Source organism: Chiloscyllium plagiosum, chromosome 31, assembly GCF_004010195.1.
Source record: "Chiloscyllium plagiosum isolate BGI_BamShark_2017 chromosome 31, ASM401019v2, whole genome shotgun sequence".
In the NCBI taxonomy this organism is placed as follows: Eukaryota; Metazoa; Chordata; class Chondrichthyes; order Orectolobiformes; family Hemiscylliidae; genus Chiloscyllium; species Chiloscyllium plagiosum.
In genome coordinates this window covers 19,244,305-19,262,151 of record NC_057740.1, presented here as the reverse complement: position 1 = coordinate 19,262,151, position 17,847 = coordinate 19,244,305, and the positions used below count along the sequence as shown (strand labels likewise).

The following is a 17,847-nucleotide window of genomic DNA, read 5'->3' as shown; positions in this document are numbered from 1 at the left end:
GTATTTTTTTTTCAATTTAATATCCTGCATTCACCACCCAAGTGGTCTGCTCTACATTGGGAAAAATAAATGGATGTTGATTGCCTGTCTTGCAGGAAGTCTTGAGCATTCAATTGCTTGCCAATTGAGCTTACCACCTTGCTCTCAGACTAATATTTCTGTAATGCAAACAGAAAGTGATGGAGAAACCTATCAGATCTGGCGGCATCTGTAGAGAGAGAAACAGAGTTAACATTTCGAGTCCAATATGATTCTTCTTTGGAACTGAACGTTTCTGGCCTTGGCCAGCTGCAGTGTTCCAGTGAAGCTCAATCCAAGCTTGAGGAACAGCTGGCACTTTATCATCCAACTAGGCACTTTGCAGCCTTCTGGACTCAACAGTGAGTTCACAAATTTCGGACCATGAATTCTATCCCCCATGTTAATTCTGTTTCTTTTTGCCATACGCTGATCTTAATCCTGTTTTCCAAAGTTTTGATTTTGGACAGGGCTGTTCATTATTTTGCCATTCACACTCACTCTAAACAAATATTTTGCTTATTTCACTACAACCATTACCATCCTACTTTCCTCTCATTAAAAAATATCTCCTGCCCTCTCCCTGACCGGAAGCTCTCCCTTTTATTCTTCAAAACCAAACCCCTTCCCTCTTTCCAATGGCATAAAATCTACCATCTTTCTTTTTGAGAAAGAGGCCTCTTTTCTCAAAATATTAACTATTTCTTCTCCACAGTTGCTGCCATGCCTGCTGAGCAATTCCAGAACTGTCTGCTTTTCTTTATAATTCTTTAAAGTTATATTGTTTGCCTCCTGCATTTTTGACAACTTTCAGAGTAAAACAGTCCATACTAAGCAAGAACTGCCAAGCCTGGTTAATAGTGTACACCATTCACTGGTCTGCAACTCATACCTTAGGGGAGAAATGTTTTATAAATGCTGGTTGATTAAGAAGATGAAGGACCATAATTACCGGCTGCTTGAGCAGACCTATTTACTGGGTCGAGAAGAATGCTCTTAAATATTAAAAATCTGTTTGTTCAATAGCAAGCAGAGCCACTTGAGTTTATAGAAGTCAGTCATCTGACAGTGCTTCTAAGGAATGACCCAAGGGCATGTGTAGCTCTTGAAAATAATATGTAATTAGTTGTTTTTTTAAATTACAGACATGCACCAAATACTTTGCATGCCTAAATTTGACACTGCCTGCTGTTCTGGCTTCCTGTAAGATTGTTTACTGTGATTCCCTATGCACTGCAAAGGAAACCAATTAAGGAAGACTGACCATTGAGAGTTAAAGCAAACCACTATTTTTAATTAAGAATGAACTACCATTTGTTTGAAAAGGAGTAAGTTTCCCAAATCTGACAGTTGCCTGATAAAAGTACAGTTTAAAAAGAAAATTACATCCCACTTTGAGTAAAGTTGTTGCATAAATTTGGAGTACAGGTCCAACTCAATTCTAAGAAGAAACAAAGTGAAACTCTTGGGGGAAAGTTCCACACTGCTTTGGTTTTACATCAAATATAGCAAGAATTCCCAAAGTTGAGTTTGGGATCATAAGTGTGGTCACAAATTGAAGTTTTTGAGGTTGCAAGCTCTGAGGCAGCAAAGCCTGCTGCTTAGCAACTGTGCTATCCCTTTAACAGGCCTTGTTCTCACAGCCCACACCCCTCGACCTCTTCCTGCTGTCACAGCTGATGAGCCACAACAGTTTGTAAAATGGGGTCAAAGGAGGTAATAAATTTTGGAAGCACTGACATACAATCTCCGCCAATAGTGACATCAAGTGAGTGCTCAGGATTTCTAGGATCTAAAGATTTAATGTTTTAACCTGGCAGCAATTAATTAGAGCATTTATAGTGTCTAATAATTAATACTTTCAACAATTAGTTAATCAAATTCAACATTTTGATGGGAGCTAGGTAAGCAATTAGTGGAAAAGAACACAGTTAAACAGTATATTGCATTGACTGAACTCAGCAAATTTAAATGTATGGATGTAATCAGTCATGGATTTAGTAGTAAGGGATCTCATCCACTTTGCAACATGTGTCACCAAGTTAATTAAGCAAGGGCTTTCTACAAAAGAGGTACACAACTCTAGGTGGGTGCTAAAACATATCCTTGGAACCCTTGTACCCTGGTTACTGACCCTCATCAGGGACTAAATATAAGCTCTCCAACTGCAACAGGAGGTAGTAGTTCACATCTTGGACTGGGGAGCACAATTGTGATGTTTGGCTTCACCTTGGCTTGTTTGGAAGGCAGCTGTTTCAGCATTTCATGACTCAGTTATGTTTAATTCATTAGGGATCTCCCTTGGTGTTCCATCAACTATTTGGGAATTGTGAACTGGAACACCAGCAACCACTTTTCATTCAGTTCTTAACAAGTTAATGCATGAACAGGTCTTTCAATGTCAATTCCTAGTGTGAAAATGTGGATCAGTTTTTGCTCGTAAAGTTAGTGAATTCCTAGAGTAATAGCATGGGTACAGTATCAGTACAAGATGGGCACAGCCCAACAGGATATTTTGCCATGCTGGCATTCTGAAGGAGGAATCCATCGGTACTACTCCCCACATTTCTTTTCTGTAGCACTGCAAATATATTTTTTCTGATAATTATCCAAATCTCTTTTTGAAAGACTTGATTAACCCTATCTAGCACACTGTCAGGCAGCGCATTCCAAATCCCAATCATTCACTAGATGAATGTGTTTTCTTAATTGTCACCATTACTTCTTTCAACCATTACCTGGAGGTTAACAATAATTATTATCCCAAGAGCTGCTTCTTGATTCAGTAATTTTCTTCATTATATTCTGTATTAAACATTTCTAAAATTTCCTCCTCACTCACAGTTATTGTATTGTACTCTCCTTCCAGGGTAGCAATCCCATTTGTGTGGCTTGTTACTTCTACATCTCAGATGCTTCAAGATGGTGTTAGGTACACCTTTCTATGTTTTGATGGGCTGTGTATTTTACGGGCTTTCTTCCCTGCAGCCTATGTACTGAATCAATCACCTCGATTTCTTCTTTGGTGCTTTGTTTACCCTGCAAAAGAAACATCTTATTCTGCCTTCGGAGTTCATCTTACCTAGATATCAGCATTGCTTTTTCAACTGTGAAATCTTGTCTCGCTGTTGAAAGGTCTGGTGAGGCCTCATCTGGAACCTTCAACCCATCGCATGCATAATTTTCTCCAGGTCTGTAAAGGTTATTTATGAACAAATCTAAGTTTACCCAAGGCATCTGTTTTGTTTTCTGATTACATTTTGCATGCTCTGCTATTAATTTTACCCCTGCACTAAAGTACACATCGAAAACTCAATGCTATCTCATGCAACGCAGTATTTTCATTTGATGCCGCATCTTGCAACTACATTGTTTACAGTGGTCCCCACCACATACAACAGTGTACTACCTTGCTTTTTGCCCTGTTATGTTCAGCTCCTTAAGTTGTTCCATATCTTTCCTCCAAGCCTCCCATTCCTGACTCTGGAAGAGTCCATTGATTTTTCTGGAATTGTTCCTATACTGGTAGGTTAACATCCATGCCTGACCTGCTCTCCAGAATTGCTCCTTTGATTTTGACAGTCATTATTCCTATGACCTGCATTTCCAAGTTGGTGCTTACAGCTGCCTGATCCCTCAGTCATTTCTCATCCTTCTAACAATGCTGCAATGATCCCTGACTTTACAGTGACTCTTAATATTATTTTGTTTTCCTTCTTGACGATGAGGTTCACTTTAATGTTGCATTTGATGCCCATTTCAATGTTTTTGCTTCATTGTCAGCCGCTGCCAACGCTGGCACTGTGTTTGTGTTTATGTGGTCTAACAGTAATTATTCTCTGAGGTACTACTACATGAGTCCAAGGTACTTTCAATAAGAAGGCTTTATTTGCAACTTAGTAGATATTTAACTTTTTCATAAGACTTGGGTAGAGTTGCTCCCTTCTAGTCTTCTCTGCATAACCATGTGCCAGTCAGATAATCGCTATGCTTTTAATTATCATCATCATCATTCAGCATTCTGCTGATGTGTCGTGTCTCAACTCTCATGATTTAAATACCTCTATAAAATCTCCCCTCAACACGCTTCTCCAAGAGAAACAGTTGAAACTTTTCCAATCTCACAATGTGGCTGAAGATCCTCCTCCTTGGAATCATTTTCATGAATCATTTCTGCATCCTCTCTAATATCTTCACTTCTACCGTAATGTTCAGTGCCTAGCAATAACTGAGTTGAGGCTGAAGCCAATGTTTTGCACAAATTTTACCTCCTTGTTTTTATATTACTATCCCCTATTGATAAAGTCTAGGCTTCTCTATCCTTAATTATTCACTTTCTCATGCTGTCCTGCTACTTTCAATATTTTATCTCTGGTTCCTCTGCTCATGTATTCCCTTTAGAATTGCACCTTGTATTTTATGTTGTCTCTCTACATTTTTCCTAAAACATTAATCACTTAACATTTCTCTGCATTGATCTCCACCTGCTACTTGTCTAAGCTGTAAATGTCTATTTGAATTTCTATACTATCTTCTGTTTTATATAATCTACAAATATTAAAACTGTCCTGTATAGATTATTGATACATATATCTGTGGGACAACAGGGGTCCTAGCACCTTAACCCTCAATCTTCCTTCAGTCCCAAAGACAACTGTAAAGCACTACTCTGTGCTTTATGTAACTCAGCCAATTTTGTATCAAGGTTTCTACAGTTCCATATATCACATGAGCTCTAACTTTGCTCACTAGTCAGTTGTGAAATGATGTATCAAACAGTTATTGGAATTACAAGCTTCTATTCTAAATCAGTTGTGTTTGGCTTGTCATTTTCTCTGCCTGTTTTTTAAGACTTATCTTAAGTATTTTTACCTTAAGGTAGCTTACTGATTTACTTTGAGTCAAGAAATTGTCCCAACATTTTATGGGCCAGTTGACCACCCATTATCCACTATTTACTTAATTTCCATACAATCAACTAATGGGAAAATGTCAGAACTTTGCTGAGACTAAATTAAATACATTATTAACATTTTTTATTCCACTGGCCACTTTAAGAAATGAAAGTGATAAGACGTGTAGGAAGGATAAAAGAAAAGGAGATCAGAAGTAGTTGGTTTGTAAACTATTGAGATTGCCAAACATTTTTTTAAAGAAAGATTTAAGAAGAAAGTTGTTTCAGAAGAAAATTTGAGTTAAATTGACAAAGTGAGTAAATAATATTGAGCTGGATGCACATATGTAAGTAAGTTTTTACAAGTGCATTCATAGGTATGTGAATTTGATTAGCACAGGACTGGGGACTGAGCAGTTGCACACCAGATATGGAGAGATGTAAAAATCAACTTTTTGAGACCCATTTTTGGGTCAAATGCCAAAGATTAAGGCATTAGAGACAAAAAAAGCTGCCGATGCTGGAATGCAAAGCAGACAGGCAGGAGGCTGGAACAACACAGCAAGCCAGGCAGCATCAGGAGGCACAGAAGTCGATGTTTTGGGTGTAACCTTTCTTCAGGACAGAAAGGTTAGGACATTGACTTTTACATAGTTAATATTTTAAAGGTACTTGCTTTCAAGTAAAGAAAGTGACTAGTAATGGGGCATACAGAAACATTTTAATTAGCACTCTCATCATTTGGATATATCACTATGAAAAACCTTGAATGACAGAACTAATTCAGTGTTCTAAACATGAGTTTACTCGATCAGTTCTTTGTGGAGTAGATATGTAACCCATTACATTTTCCAGACGCAGGAACTTTTAACTGGATAAAGAGCACCCCGTTTTTCAGGTAGCTCAGCACTCAGTTCTGATTAATCCACTGGGCTCATTGGGTGTGAGGACCCCATCAAAATCCCATAGCAGTATGGAATTCAAATGCACTGCCCGATACATTTCACCACGCTGTGGTCCCAGTTCAGTTCCACTAATCACCAACGGCCACAGCCCGGGAGAGGAGCAGTCACATTGGTTGCTCTTGCAGTTTCAATGCTGCTTAGGGATGACACACTGACAGCACCCAGCACTTCACCTGAACCTTGGTTCTGGAGGATTGCACCAAGTTGGCATTCACAAGTTCCATTTTAACTAATAACGAATTGATGTATATGCATATTTAAGGTATTTTTGGCCAGCAGTTGGAGGTTGACTTAAAGAAGATCAACTATTGTTCAACAATATGTAGTGTTCGGCAAATAATGCACAGGAGAAAAGGGAGAACAGTCACCGTTTTGATTGAAGGCTCTGCCACAGCATGAGAACTGTGAACGAGGTAAAAGTATCATGCAAATGGTATTTTAGAGTAAAGGAAAGAACTTCTACTCTCTGTAGTTACTGGATCACAGTCTATAAGGTAGGTAATTTTGGACTGAGATAAGGAGAAATTTCTTCAACCAGAGACTAGTCAACCTGTGGAATTCTTTTGTCACGGAAGGCAGTTAAGGACAATACAATGAATGTTTTCAATAGGAGGTAGGTATAGTTCTTGGTGCTAATGGAATAAAAGGGAATGGGGAGGAAACATGAAAAAGGACGCTGAGTTGGATGACAGCCATGATCATATTGAATGGCAGAGCAGGCTCAAAGGGCCAAATGGCCTACTCCTGGTCCAGTTTCCATGTTTTGATAGTGAGGGGATTACAGACTGAACTTGTGAAGAAGGTGAGTAAAAATGTAAGAAAATAGTAAAAGAAGAACAGGACCTTAGTAATGACTAAATCCAACTTTTCAATAAACGATTGTGCCAGGAATATAGTTAGTGGTGAAGTAGCTGACTGGTTATTAAAATGGGTCTCCACTTCCACATCAGTGATGTGTTTTGAATTTAATAAGGATGTAAATTATCACAGAGCACATTTATGACTCACAGTATTGTCACGCATGCAAGGTGACATGGCTCTGTGTAGATTATCAGAAATAAAATGAGCTGAAAGTTGTGACAAGGGTAATCAACTTGAACTAAACCCCAGATCAACAAAATGTTGCATATAACCTAAATGTTCCTGTGTGCTCTGTGCTTGACACAGGGGTGTTGCTTGAAAGCCTCAGGCTCATTGAGTATCTTGACTGAAGTCTCAAGAACAGGAACCAATCAAGCTCTGCTTTTGTCACAATGGTGATGATTTAGAGGACTTAAGTTGTGCCTTTTGAGTTAAGGAACACTATAGATATTTATCATTGGCTGATTAATTCTGTCAGACTGGAGCCAGGGAGTATGCCGTGGCATTCAATGGTACTATTGCCAGTTTCACTCAGGGATGAATGTTACAATTTGAAACATCAACGTTACGGTTGCTGCTGTTATCAGGTGGATGCAGTTAACAGATGTCTGAGGCAGGTGAAAGGCACTGTGTCCTCAGCCAATCTCACAGCCAATCTCACAATCAAGCTCATCAGTCTAACAAGGATGTAACATTTTGGCAAGTTTATCCCAAACTGTAACATGATGGCTGAACTTTTCAACATAGAAGCTACATCATTGACAATTTCGACTTTTAAAACTAAAAGTAAAGGGGAGCGATGCATTCACAAATCTGAAATGAGCTGGGGTTAAACAACAGTCATGTTAGAATTGAAACTTTTTTCAAATATTCAGCTTAATACAAACTCTTTTCAATTTTATCATAGTTCCTAAATCATCTCCATTCAAAGAATGTGTCAGCTCATTTTTAATACATTTGTTTACAAATCAGGATTTACTGAAAGAAATATGGCAGTAAAATCAAGTCACTTAATGCAAATATAAACAAATGATTAGTTGAAATATGTTTTTAGTTAGCAGCTTTTTGTAAATCCAACAGCAATAATCTGTGCCCAGGTCGCTAAAGTATTTTATTTTAAAGGTCTTTTACGGACTGATTTTTGTAACCGGTCAAACAACATGCACAGAGAGAAAAACCGAGCTAATGTTTCATTTTGATAGCCTTCTGTCAGAGCTTCTGATTTAAGATCATTGATCTGAAACATTGTTTCTTTCACCACAGATACTGCCTGATTTGCTGAGTAATTTCAGCACGTTATTTCAGATTTCCAGCATCTACAGTATTCTGCTTGTTTTTGACTTTGTTTTTGGCTTTTCCCCCTCCCCTCTCTCGTTTTCTCTTTTTTTCCTAAACTAGAAAAATATGAGACAACCCATTGACATAAAAGCATTTTTAAAAAAAGCAGACTTCGGCCATTTGGTCCCTCAAGCCTGCTAAGTCATTGAAGTGAATTGGCAGTTGTTCTACCTTGGCTGCATACTCTCACCCTATCCCCATATTCCCTGATTTTCTTTGGATGAAATCTTCCTAGTCCCTGAACAATATGGGCCATGGTGAGAAATTTGGGAAAATCAGGTGAGATATCAAGCAAGGCCCTTTTTAATGTTATCTTCAGAAAGCCATGTTTCTGAATTTTGTAAGTTGATACAAGATTCCTGCTGGTGGGGGCAAAAGACATAGTAGTATGCGTTATCACTCATTATCACCCTCATTATTACACAATCTCACCCCACTTATACAAAATCTCCCATTCTCCCACCCAACAGGTAGAAACTAGATGCCCAAAAATACCTGACATAAAGATCAGAGTGGGTATCTTGTGACACCAATTTGCTGCTTGCTCCTCCAGACTCCAATCTAGGACACCCAACACCAACATCCCAAGGCATACTCCATGGGCAGCAGCTGCTTGCATCCCAGGTCCATAGACATTGGCATCAAACACATACCATCCTCACCACATTATCATGGCACAGAGTCTCTCAACCTGTTTGAGTGAAGTAATTTTCTCCTGTCTTATTTCCAAATGGCTGAACCTTTATTCTGAGATTGCGAACCTTGGTTCTAGACTTCTGAATCAGGGAGTCAACTTTGTGCATGCCGCTGATTTTGGTTTGGGTTGGTTTGTAAGAAAGGTCCTCTTTAAATGGCATGCAATCCTCAACAGAAACAAATGGCTTGTTGGGATGGGTCATGTTTATCGCTCTCTTTCCACATGATACAACTAACTGGATGCACTTGAAGACTGGAGCTCTCATCTCTTCTCACTAAATCTTTCCTTGCCTGAGATATACTTAGAATATTCAATTTTTATTAGTAGTTAATTTTGTAGTGGTTGTGAAAGGTTATGCATGGCATCAAATGTTCTAGACCTGTTCCACCAGACAGAAAGTACAGGTGCCCATCTTGCAATATTTAATTTAAGTAAATTGTGGACAGGAGACTTGCAGGTTTCTGTTCAACATACTCCTTCATGATGCCTTCATCATGATTGTGTCTCAGCAAAATGTTGCCTGCAAATTTGAACCTTTTGGATAAATCATACTTTTGATAATTTGCTGACTGGATGTGCACCAGATGTTTTGATGATATGCAGTATATATCTTATTGTTCAATAATTAATTTTTTGCAATGTAAACTCTAGCTTGGGTACAGCCACTGGCAATTCACTCATCCTAAAATGTTGTTCCAAATCAATAGCTTCCCTCCAAGGAAATGTGTTCCATCTTTATTACTGTGAATACTTTCACCTCAGCTGAAAGTCATGATAATATTTAGTTGTACTGTGTTGAATTGCCAGTATTTTTTTTTTTTACAAAATCCTTTTACGAAGTAATGACTCTTGTTAAAACAATTCACATCACTTGCCTGTAATTTCATCATATCCTTCACTTGAAAGAAGTCTTCCAATTTAGAGCTTTTGAAAAATGCCTTTCCGATCTGAGGTATATATTTCTTTTAATTTTTCAATTATCAATAGTGCCAACTGATACCCTGCTCCCTGAATTCATGGTTTTCATGGAAAAGTGAAAACCCATTGTGTCCATTTACTGGTAGAAATATATCTGTAAATTTAACCTTAGTTCATTTTTAAAAACCGAATAGCTGGATCTGGGGACTTCAAAATCTATTCGTAGAACATAAGCCAGTTGCTAAATATTTCAAGCAAATTAATTTCTTTAGATGGTATAAGTTCAATAGTATACCATACTTGAATTCCCATGTTATATCCTGAATAAATGCATGCAACTTGGCATATTAAAATCAACATTTTTGCTGACCATTTCCCTTCTTTAAGCTCATGGTAACATCCTCAGTGATAGTGATAGGATAAAATTGTACCCTATTTGGTTAAGAAATTGACCATGTCATGATATATTAATGTGCAATCATTAGTGTAATTCAAATGTAGAGAGCTGAACTTTTATTAAAGAGGGCAAAGTTTAAACCCAACACTGACTGAAGCTTAAGATTTCTCTATTTGTGAGAAAGTTTTGCTGTTTTTAAGATGGGGTTATGAGATAAAAAGGTCTCCATGAAGAAATATATAACTAAGGGATCTGTTTCTGATCTGCGAAATATTACAGTCTGCTAGTCAACAGTTGTGAAGTTGCATTGAAGAGACTTTCAGTAATGATGCATTAATCTCCTACTTTCAGTTTAAAGAGTATTGTAAAGGCACAAAATTATATAATTGATGAGATTTCAGGAAAAAAAAATCACTAAAGAAAACCTGTAATTGAGGGTTAGGATTACACAGCAAATCTGTAAATTAATAACAAAATAAAACTTTTCTTTTAACACAGAAGAATTCCTGTCAACTCTTGAACACTATGAAATAGCAATTCCTGTCCGAGTTGACCACAATGGAGACTTCCTAAGCTATAATGTAAAAAGTAGCCATGAACTGCGATCAAAGAGAAGCTTACCTGCGTTTCAACATGAGCCAGTTGAGCAGCAAGTTTATTACAAAGTATCTTCACATGGATTGCACTTCCTTTTAAACTTGACTTTACACATTAATCTGGTATCAGATTATTTTACTGTAGAATATTGGAAAAGAGATGGCGTGGAATGGAGGCATGATTATATGGATGAATGTCATTATTTGGGACATTTAGGTGATCTCCAGGGAGTCACAAAAGTTGCTTTAAGTAACTGTAATGGATTGGTAAGTTATCAATTTCTCTGTTACAGACTGAATCATACATTTTATCAATAGCATGAACTTCATTTGTATCAGTTAAGATGATAATGCAGTTAATGCAGTTTAGTATTTGAAGAAATAAACCTGATATTTCTTTTAACATGCTTTGTTTAGTTATTGGGCAACTTAAACATAATGTTCCATTTTGACCAAACTGAGGTGGAGTGCTGTTTTTGTTTCCAGGCACTATAAGATGTTAATCAGGAGAGTGAACCTTGGCGGTGTGGCCACGACTAAGTCCAAAAGGGATTCTCGTCTTCATTATCATAATATGAATTAGTTCTTTTCTTTAATGGTCTCAAAATTGCATACAACAAATAAATGTCTCCTTTCTGTATACTTGTTCTGTGGGTGATGTTATTTCATGTTACAATGGGTTAATTGAATAGTACTCTGTCCTTTCCAGGGACATTTTGCACACTCAACCAGGTACAACTTGCTTCAACAATTGCTTCACTGGTTACTGAAGCAACATCTGTTACAACCATGGTGGTTTCCTCAACAGCTGTTAACTTTTGTCCCTCTCGAGACTACACATAAGTGATCCAAAATATATTTTATTCGCTACTTTAACCCATTAGTCAATACCAATAGGGGCATTAGCCCATTTAAAATAAATTGGATTAATATTTTAAAGAAAGAGGAATTTCATATGAAAATATTGAGCATTTCTACATTGATAATGCAAGCAATCTTATTAAATCTTATTTCTAGGATTTATTCATTTACATATAATGTTAATTATATTTCAGTACATTTCAACTTATTTGTGTTTTTCAAAGCTGAATATACCAATAATCTTCCTTGTTAGCTTTATTCACAGGTCTGGCTATCCATACGATGTAATGTTCCACCTGATTCCCCTTATACTGTACATGATTTGTGAATTGTTAACTTGTGCTGTAATAATAGCTTGGTCTGTTCATATATGCAGATCAAACATGTGTATGAATATAGTTAAAGAAGAACCTGTTAAAAATCATCTTTTTTTAAAAAGTGATAGCAAGACTTATAAGGGACTTATTCATTGGAGCATAGGAGGATGAGAGGCTTTCTGATTGACATTCATAAAATAATGAGAGATATAGACAGAGTTAATGGTAATTGTCTTTTTCCTATCATGGGGGATTTCAAAATGAGGGGGCACATGTTAACAGTGAGAGAGAGAGATTTAAAAAAGAAATAAGTGGCAATTTTTTTACACAAGGTGGTTTGCATGTGGAATAAACATCCCGAGGAACCAGTGGATGCAGGTACAATTACAATGTTTAAAAGACATTTGGACAGACGCACGAATAGAAATGGATTGGAGGGATATGGGCCAGGAGCAGGCAGATGGGACCATTTAGTTTGGGATTATGGGCTGGTTAGATAAAGGGCCTGTTTCAGTGATGTAAGACTCTATAACTCTATGACTCTATGTTACATTGGTTAGAGTCAGTGGAGAAACATGGAATGATTTTCTTGCTTTCCACTTCTTGACTGACTGCCATAGAATGTGTTTAAGAGGAGAAGTGCTTTGACCCTTTGAGTGCTGTAGCTTGAAAGAACACACGTAAAATTGTCTGTGTGTAGTTTGCACGTTCTCCCTGAGTCTGCATGGGTTTTTCCGGGTGCTCCGGTTTCCTCCCACAATCCAAAGATGTTCAGGTCAGGTGAATTGGCTATACTAAATTGCCCATAGTGTTCAGGGATATATAGGTTAGGTGCGTTAGTCATTAGTAATAGGGCAGGGGAATGGGTTTGGATGGGGGAATACTCTTCGGAGGGTCGGTGTGGACTTATTGGGTTGAAGGGCCTGTTTCTACACTGGAGGGATTCTTTGATATTGAACTGATAAAACAAGTTTTCTTGTAGGTTCAGTAGAATGGATAAATGTTTATTTGCACAACACTCTGAAAGTACTCACAAACCCATTCCCCATCGACACACGACATCGACACACACACACATATTAAGTGATTTCTTGGTGCATATAGATTATACAAAGGCCCAGATTTCAATGTTATTCCATTTTTCCAAGAAGGCCATCAGTGGCCTTGCAGGCCTGAAAATTCTCAGTTAAGTTCATTGAAGAGCCAGTGGTCTCTCTTGATAAATTCACAACGGTACTCCAATAATTGGTAGGTTTCTGGCTTTTCAGTTAGATCTGTGGTTGAGCCTTTGTGAGAGAAGATAAAATCTTGCTTGTGTAAGTAAAGCTCGACATCTCTGCCTGAAAGACTCTGTATGTGGCAGAGTTCCGCCATTTTTCTATTCAGGTCATTGTCCCAGAATGCATTTTCTGGGCTGTCCTTAGCCAGATAATATCTCTGCTATCTCAAGCTAGTTTCTGTCTTGTGGCTACTTAATCAATTTTCCCATTAACCACAAGAAATGATTGGATGTCAGCCATCTGTACATACCCTGCTTTACTGGATTGCAAACATGTAGACGCCAAGTCTGAGGCAGCCATTACACTTCAGCTTCTGCAAATATTTAGACAAACATAACTGTAAATTCCATGATCAAGTTCTTGCAAAATCACAAACTGCTGGAGAAACTTAGCAGGTCTGGCTGAATCTGTGGAAAGAAAACAAGTTCAAGGTCAGCGACCCTTCTTCATCACTTAAAGTAATGGTGTAAATTTTGCAGTTAGCAGGGAAGTGATGACAAAAGGTTTGATAGAGGATTTTAAAACCATGAGCAGGCTGGATAGGGTAGATTTGGAAAAACTGTTCCCGCTTGTAAAAGGATCAAGAAGAATAGGGCATAGATTTAAATTGGTGTGCAAACGAAGCAAGTGTGATAGGTAAGAAAAACAGTCACACAGTAAATAGTTAGGGTATGAAATGCACTGCCAGGAAATGTTGTAGTGGTAGGTTCGATTAAGGTATTTAAAGGGCATTGGATAGAAATGGTGTGCAAATACATGGGGAAAAGCAGAAGATTGGCAGTAGGTAATGATGCTCACATGAACAGCCAACTTAGACATGATAAGCTGAATGGTCTCCTTTATGTGTTGTAACAATCCCTTGACCCTGTGATGATGCTCACTGCTGACTTTGAATATAGTTACACACAAAATTGTAACAGTTGCTATACTGTGTATTTCACCTTCCTGGTATTAATTTGAATCTACTGTCAAGTGAAAGTAATCTCTAGGCATCCAGCATCAGGGATGTCATCAAGCAAGTCAATCACCAATCACACTGAAGAATTCTCAGATCAGAAACCAGAAATTAAATGCAGGAATTCCTTTAAATAACAATTACTAATAACATTTTATAAATTTTGCATGCAGCAAATATGCATTAGAAGTGAAATGTCAAACTTAAAATATATATATTAAAGTTATGGATTTATTTTACCATAATGGAAATATTTGATGTTTAAGAAATAGTTTTCAGAACCAGAGAGATTCTTCAGAAGTGGTTATAACTTAATGTATTGTTAAAAACCCAGTAACAGGTAGATAATAGGTCATAACTATTTCAGGAGTTTTTAACCATATCCAGAGACTAAAATGGGAATTTTTCATCCATTCCTCATTTCCAAGGATTGCAGTCTGTGTAGACTTCAGCAGGATAGATCTTCTAGATTTCTGTGTTTAATTATGCATTTATAAGCATCAGATGTTGCTGTTAGTTTCAAAGTTCTCATGACAACAAATGTTGACAGTTTTGCCATCATTCTAGAAGCAATATCCAAGCCAATGTTGTGTATATTTAAATTGTATTATATTTTATTTATATCTATCATGTAGATAATTAACCTGTACACAAAAAATCATATCAACATACCACAAATAGACGTGTCTTAAGTTTGGTTATCATTATCCCAAATTGTAAGATCAGTCCAAAAGGACACTTCATGTGTAAGTTATCTTCATAGCTGACAAGTTGTAATTCCCAAATCCCATTAACAAATGTAATAACTTATAAGCAGTGCTGAACAATTAAAGAAATGTTCTGTGTATCTCAATTAGAGTGGATACTAACCTGTGAGTAAAGACAGCTTGTTTCAGCACAACAAAGGACTTGGTTCTGCTCCTGATTGCAGTAAATCTTGGTTATATTTAACAATTGAAATTCATATTTCAGAGCTGCATTGATTTTGACACACAGTGTAACTGGTAAAAGATGGCACTACGACTGATGATTGAGTTTAATTACCACAAATCTCTTCACTGTAATATAAATGAGTGATGAATAATCAGGAAACTCTTTTACATCATTATAATAGGAGTTCATTATTGACATAATTTCCCACCTCACTTCCAACCCTCCATCCAGTAACCCCTGAAAGTAAGTCTAATGGTGACCATGTAACAACTGTTGATTGGCATTTAAAAAATCTGATTATTAATGTCCTTTTAGGCCAAAATAAATTTGCCATCCTTACCTAATCAGACTTAAATATCACTCCAGATTCAAAGCAACGTAGTTGACTCTTTATTACCCTCTGAAATAGCCTAGAAAGGCACTCAGCCTCAGGAAAGTCAGCGATAGACAATAAATACTGGCCAGACACTCACATCTGATGAATGAATACTGCCAAAAAGAAACCACAACTAAATGTGATGGATCAATTTTCTTTTTGTTCTGATCTTATCTTGCCTGTATATTCATATTTTAAAAAGGATATGAATACCTGTTTATGCTACAGTCTGTTTATTAATTAATTTGGCAGGTGGATATCCTGGTTGTTTTGCTATTTATACAGTTGTACACTTACCTACAATTACAGAGAAAAGTAAATATTCCTGCCCAGTCATCAAGTTAATTTGAAGGAGTGGGAAGATCCAAAATGGCAACATTTTCAATGAGCCCATTTTTAAGCTATTATTTGAGGGAAATTATTGTGTACTATATTGTTTTCCATAAAACCGTAAATTAACTCAGTATTTACAAGTAGATGCTTGATATCTGCATCTTTTAACAAATTGAAACCATTCTGTTTTCTAGATCCTGTGGTTATGAGTAAAACATGTGTTAGACTAAACACTAACCAGGCTGTCTTGATCTTAGAAGTTAGAATTGCTTTATATAGGTGTACTTTGCAAGTACGTGTACATGTATTGGAATTTTGAATGTACTCCAATATAATATTTAGAGGAGTTTGTTTTTCAAAACCTTGCCACTCTGTCTCATACCTCAGTTCTCACCTCCTAGATGTTACGGCTATTAATTATGTTTTTTGTGCAATTTTACCAAATGATGCTGGATCTCAGTCATATGTGTCCACTGAGGAACAATGCAATGTTTGTTTTATTTTGTTTTGTATTTATTATAATGAAAAGTACTCATAATGGTTTTCAAATGGTTATAGAAAGCTTGCAGTTTTCATAATAAATCCTGTGTTGGTAGTAACCACAGCAGTGCTTTACTTTCAGCATGGTGTAATAGCTGAGGATGAAGAGGAATACTTCATAGAGCCCCTCACCACCGTTAAAATGGCTGAATTTAATTACAGTGAAGGAAGTCCCCATGTAGTTTATAAACGATCTTCACTTCCAAATCAACGTCGACAACTTGACGCAACATGTGGAGTTTCAGGTAATAAATCACTTATTTTGCTTATGCCCGCACTTGCGCGCTCTCTCTCTCTCTCTCTCTCTCTCTATCTATCTCTGTTTCACTCTTTCTCTGTCTCTGCCCTCAGCAGTGCCACCTTGCACTACGTCCCGGCTGAGCTGATCTACTCAACAAAGTGGCATTCACATTGTAGCTGCATTATGTTACTTTATGCAGACAGAGCTGCTCAGAGAATTTAGTCAGATGTCCACTCAAATATTGCAGTAGGTGTGGTGCTGCAGTAGTACCTCTTGGTCAGGGCTTTCCAAACTGGGGGCTCGGGGAGCTCTGGGGCAGCAATGGCTGCTACATAACTCTTACCAAGACCTGTTGCGTTGCCACTTTTATATTGTCAGAGCCCCTTATTAAAGTGGGTTTGGCCCAACCAGCAGAACCTTGAGGTCCGAGTGCTGAGTGGTAAAGCCCTGTTGAAATCAAAAAAGGTGTTCTTTAAATGTAAAAACATTGGGATGTCAAGCATGAAAATGGAGTCACAGTGGAAAAATTTTTGGGAAGCACTGCTCAGTGGCTAAGTTACAACCTTGAAGAGAGCTGGAGCAGAAGAAAGGGGAATCTCTACACAGCACTATTTGCCAAATTGGAGCCGTTCTACTGCGTGTTTCTTGACTGTGATAGGAGGTTGTCTGGCAGGGTATATCCCTCCCCTTCAATGTCCTCAATAAAGTTTGCTCCAGTTGAATTAATCTGCGTTAGGGTTGGGGGTTAAGGTTCACCCTCCAGTGACCTGACAAACCATCCTTTTCAGTCTGGTCTAGCTGCAGCCCTCTTGTTCCTGGTAACTAGCCACATGCAGATGCCAACTCCTTATTAGTCTGGAAGGTATATGCAGTGCCAATACTTGATCTAGTGACTGCCAATGCCAGAACAAGTGGTAAACCCTCTTCATCAGTGCTGTGTTTTCGATTGTGTTCTATCCTTGCTGGCTGTGTTATGGTACACAGTCTGCAGTTCTCTGGTGTCCAAAAGCTGGAATTTTGAAAGAGAAAGGTTGGCAGCTGTTGGGGTGGAAAAGCAGGGATCTCTGACTGCACCATTCATGCGATATAACAGAATGAGGGTGAGCTGAGAATTGAGAGTGACAGAAATATACCATCATCCACAATATTCTTCGCTGATTGGTGATGTCACTGCTTCTGTCACAGCTGGCCCCATGATGCAGGTAACCATCTCCTCAGAAAATGTATGCATCTTGGTCCCCCACTGCTTCTGCCCAAGCCTGAGAGGTTATGTCCCAAATTAAAGAGGGAAGCATGTGAATGATTTTGTTGCGCTCTGTTTGGGTAA

The 17,847-nt window shown here is 37.8% G+C and overlaps 1 protein-coding gene across 1 annotated transcript in view; it reads left to right on the top strand.

Annotated features, from left to right (window-relative positions):
• The window catches only part of LOC122565296 (A disintegrin and metalloproteinase with thrombospondin motifs 6-like), a 149,676-nt gene that overhangs the window by 6,201 nt on the left and 125,628 nt on the right, over positions 1-17,847 (top strand). The window contains exons 2-3 of the mRNA XM_043721104.1: positions 10,587-10,951; positions 16,362-16,524. Coding sequence (XP_043577039.1) covers positions 10,587-10,951; positions 16,362-16,524 — 528 coding nt within the window. The remainder of the gene's footprint in view (positions 1-10,586; positions 10,952-16,361; positions 16,525-17,847) is intronic.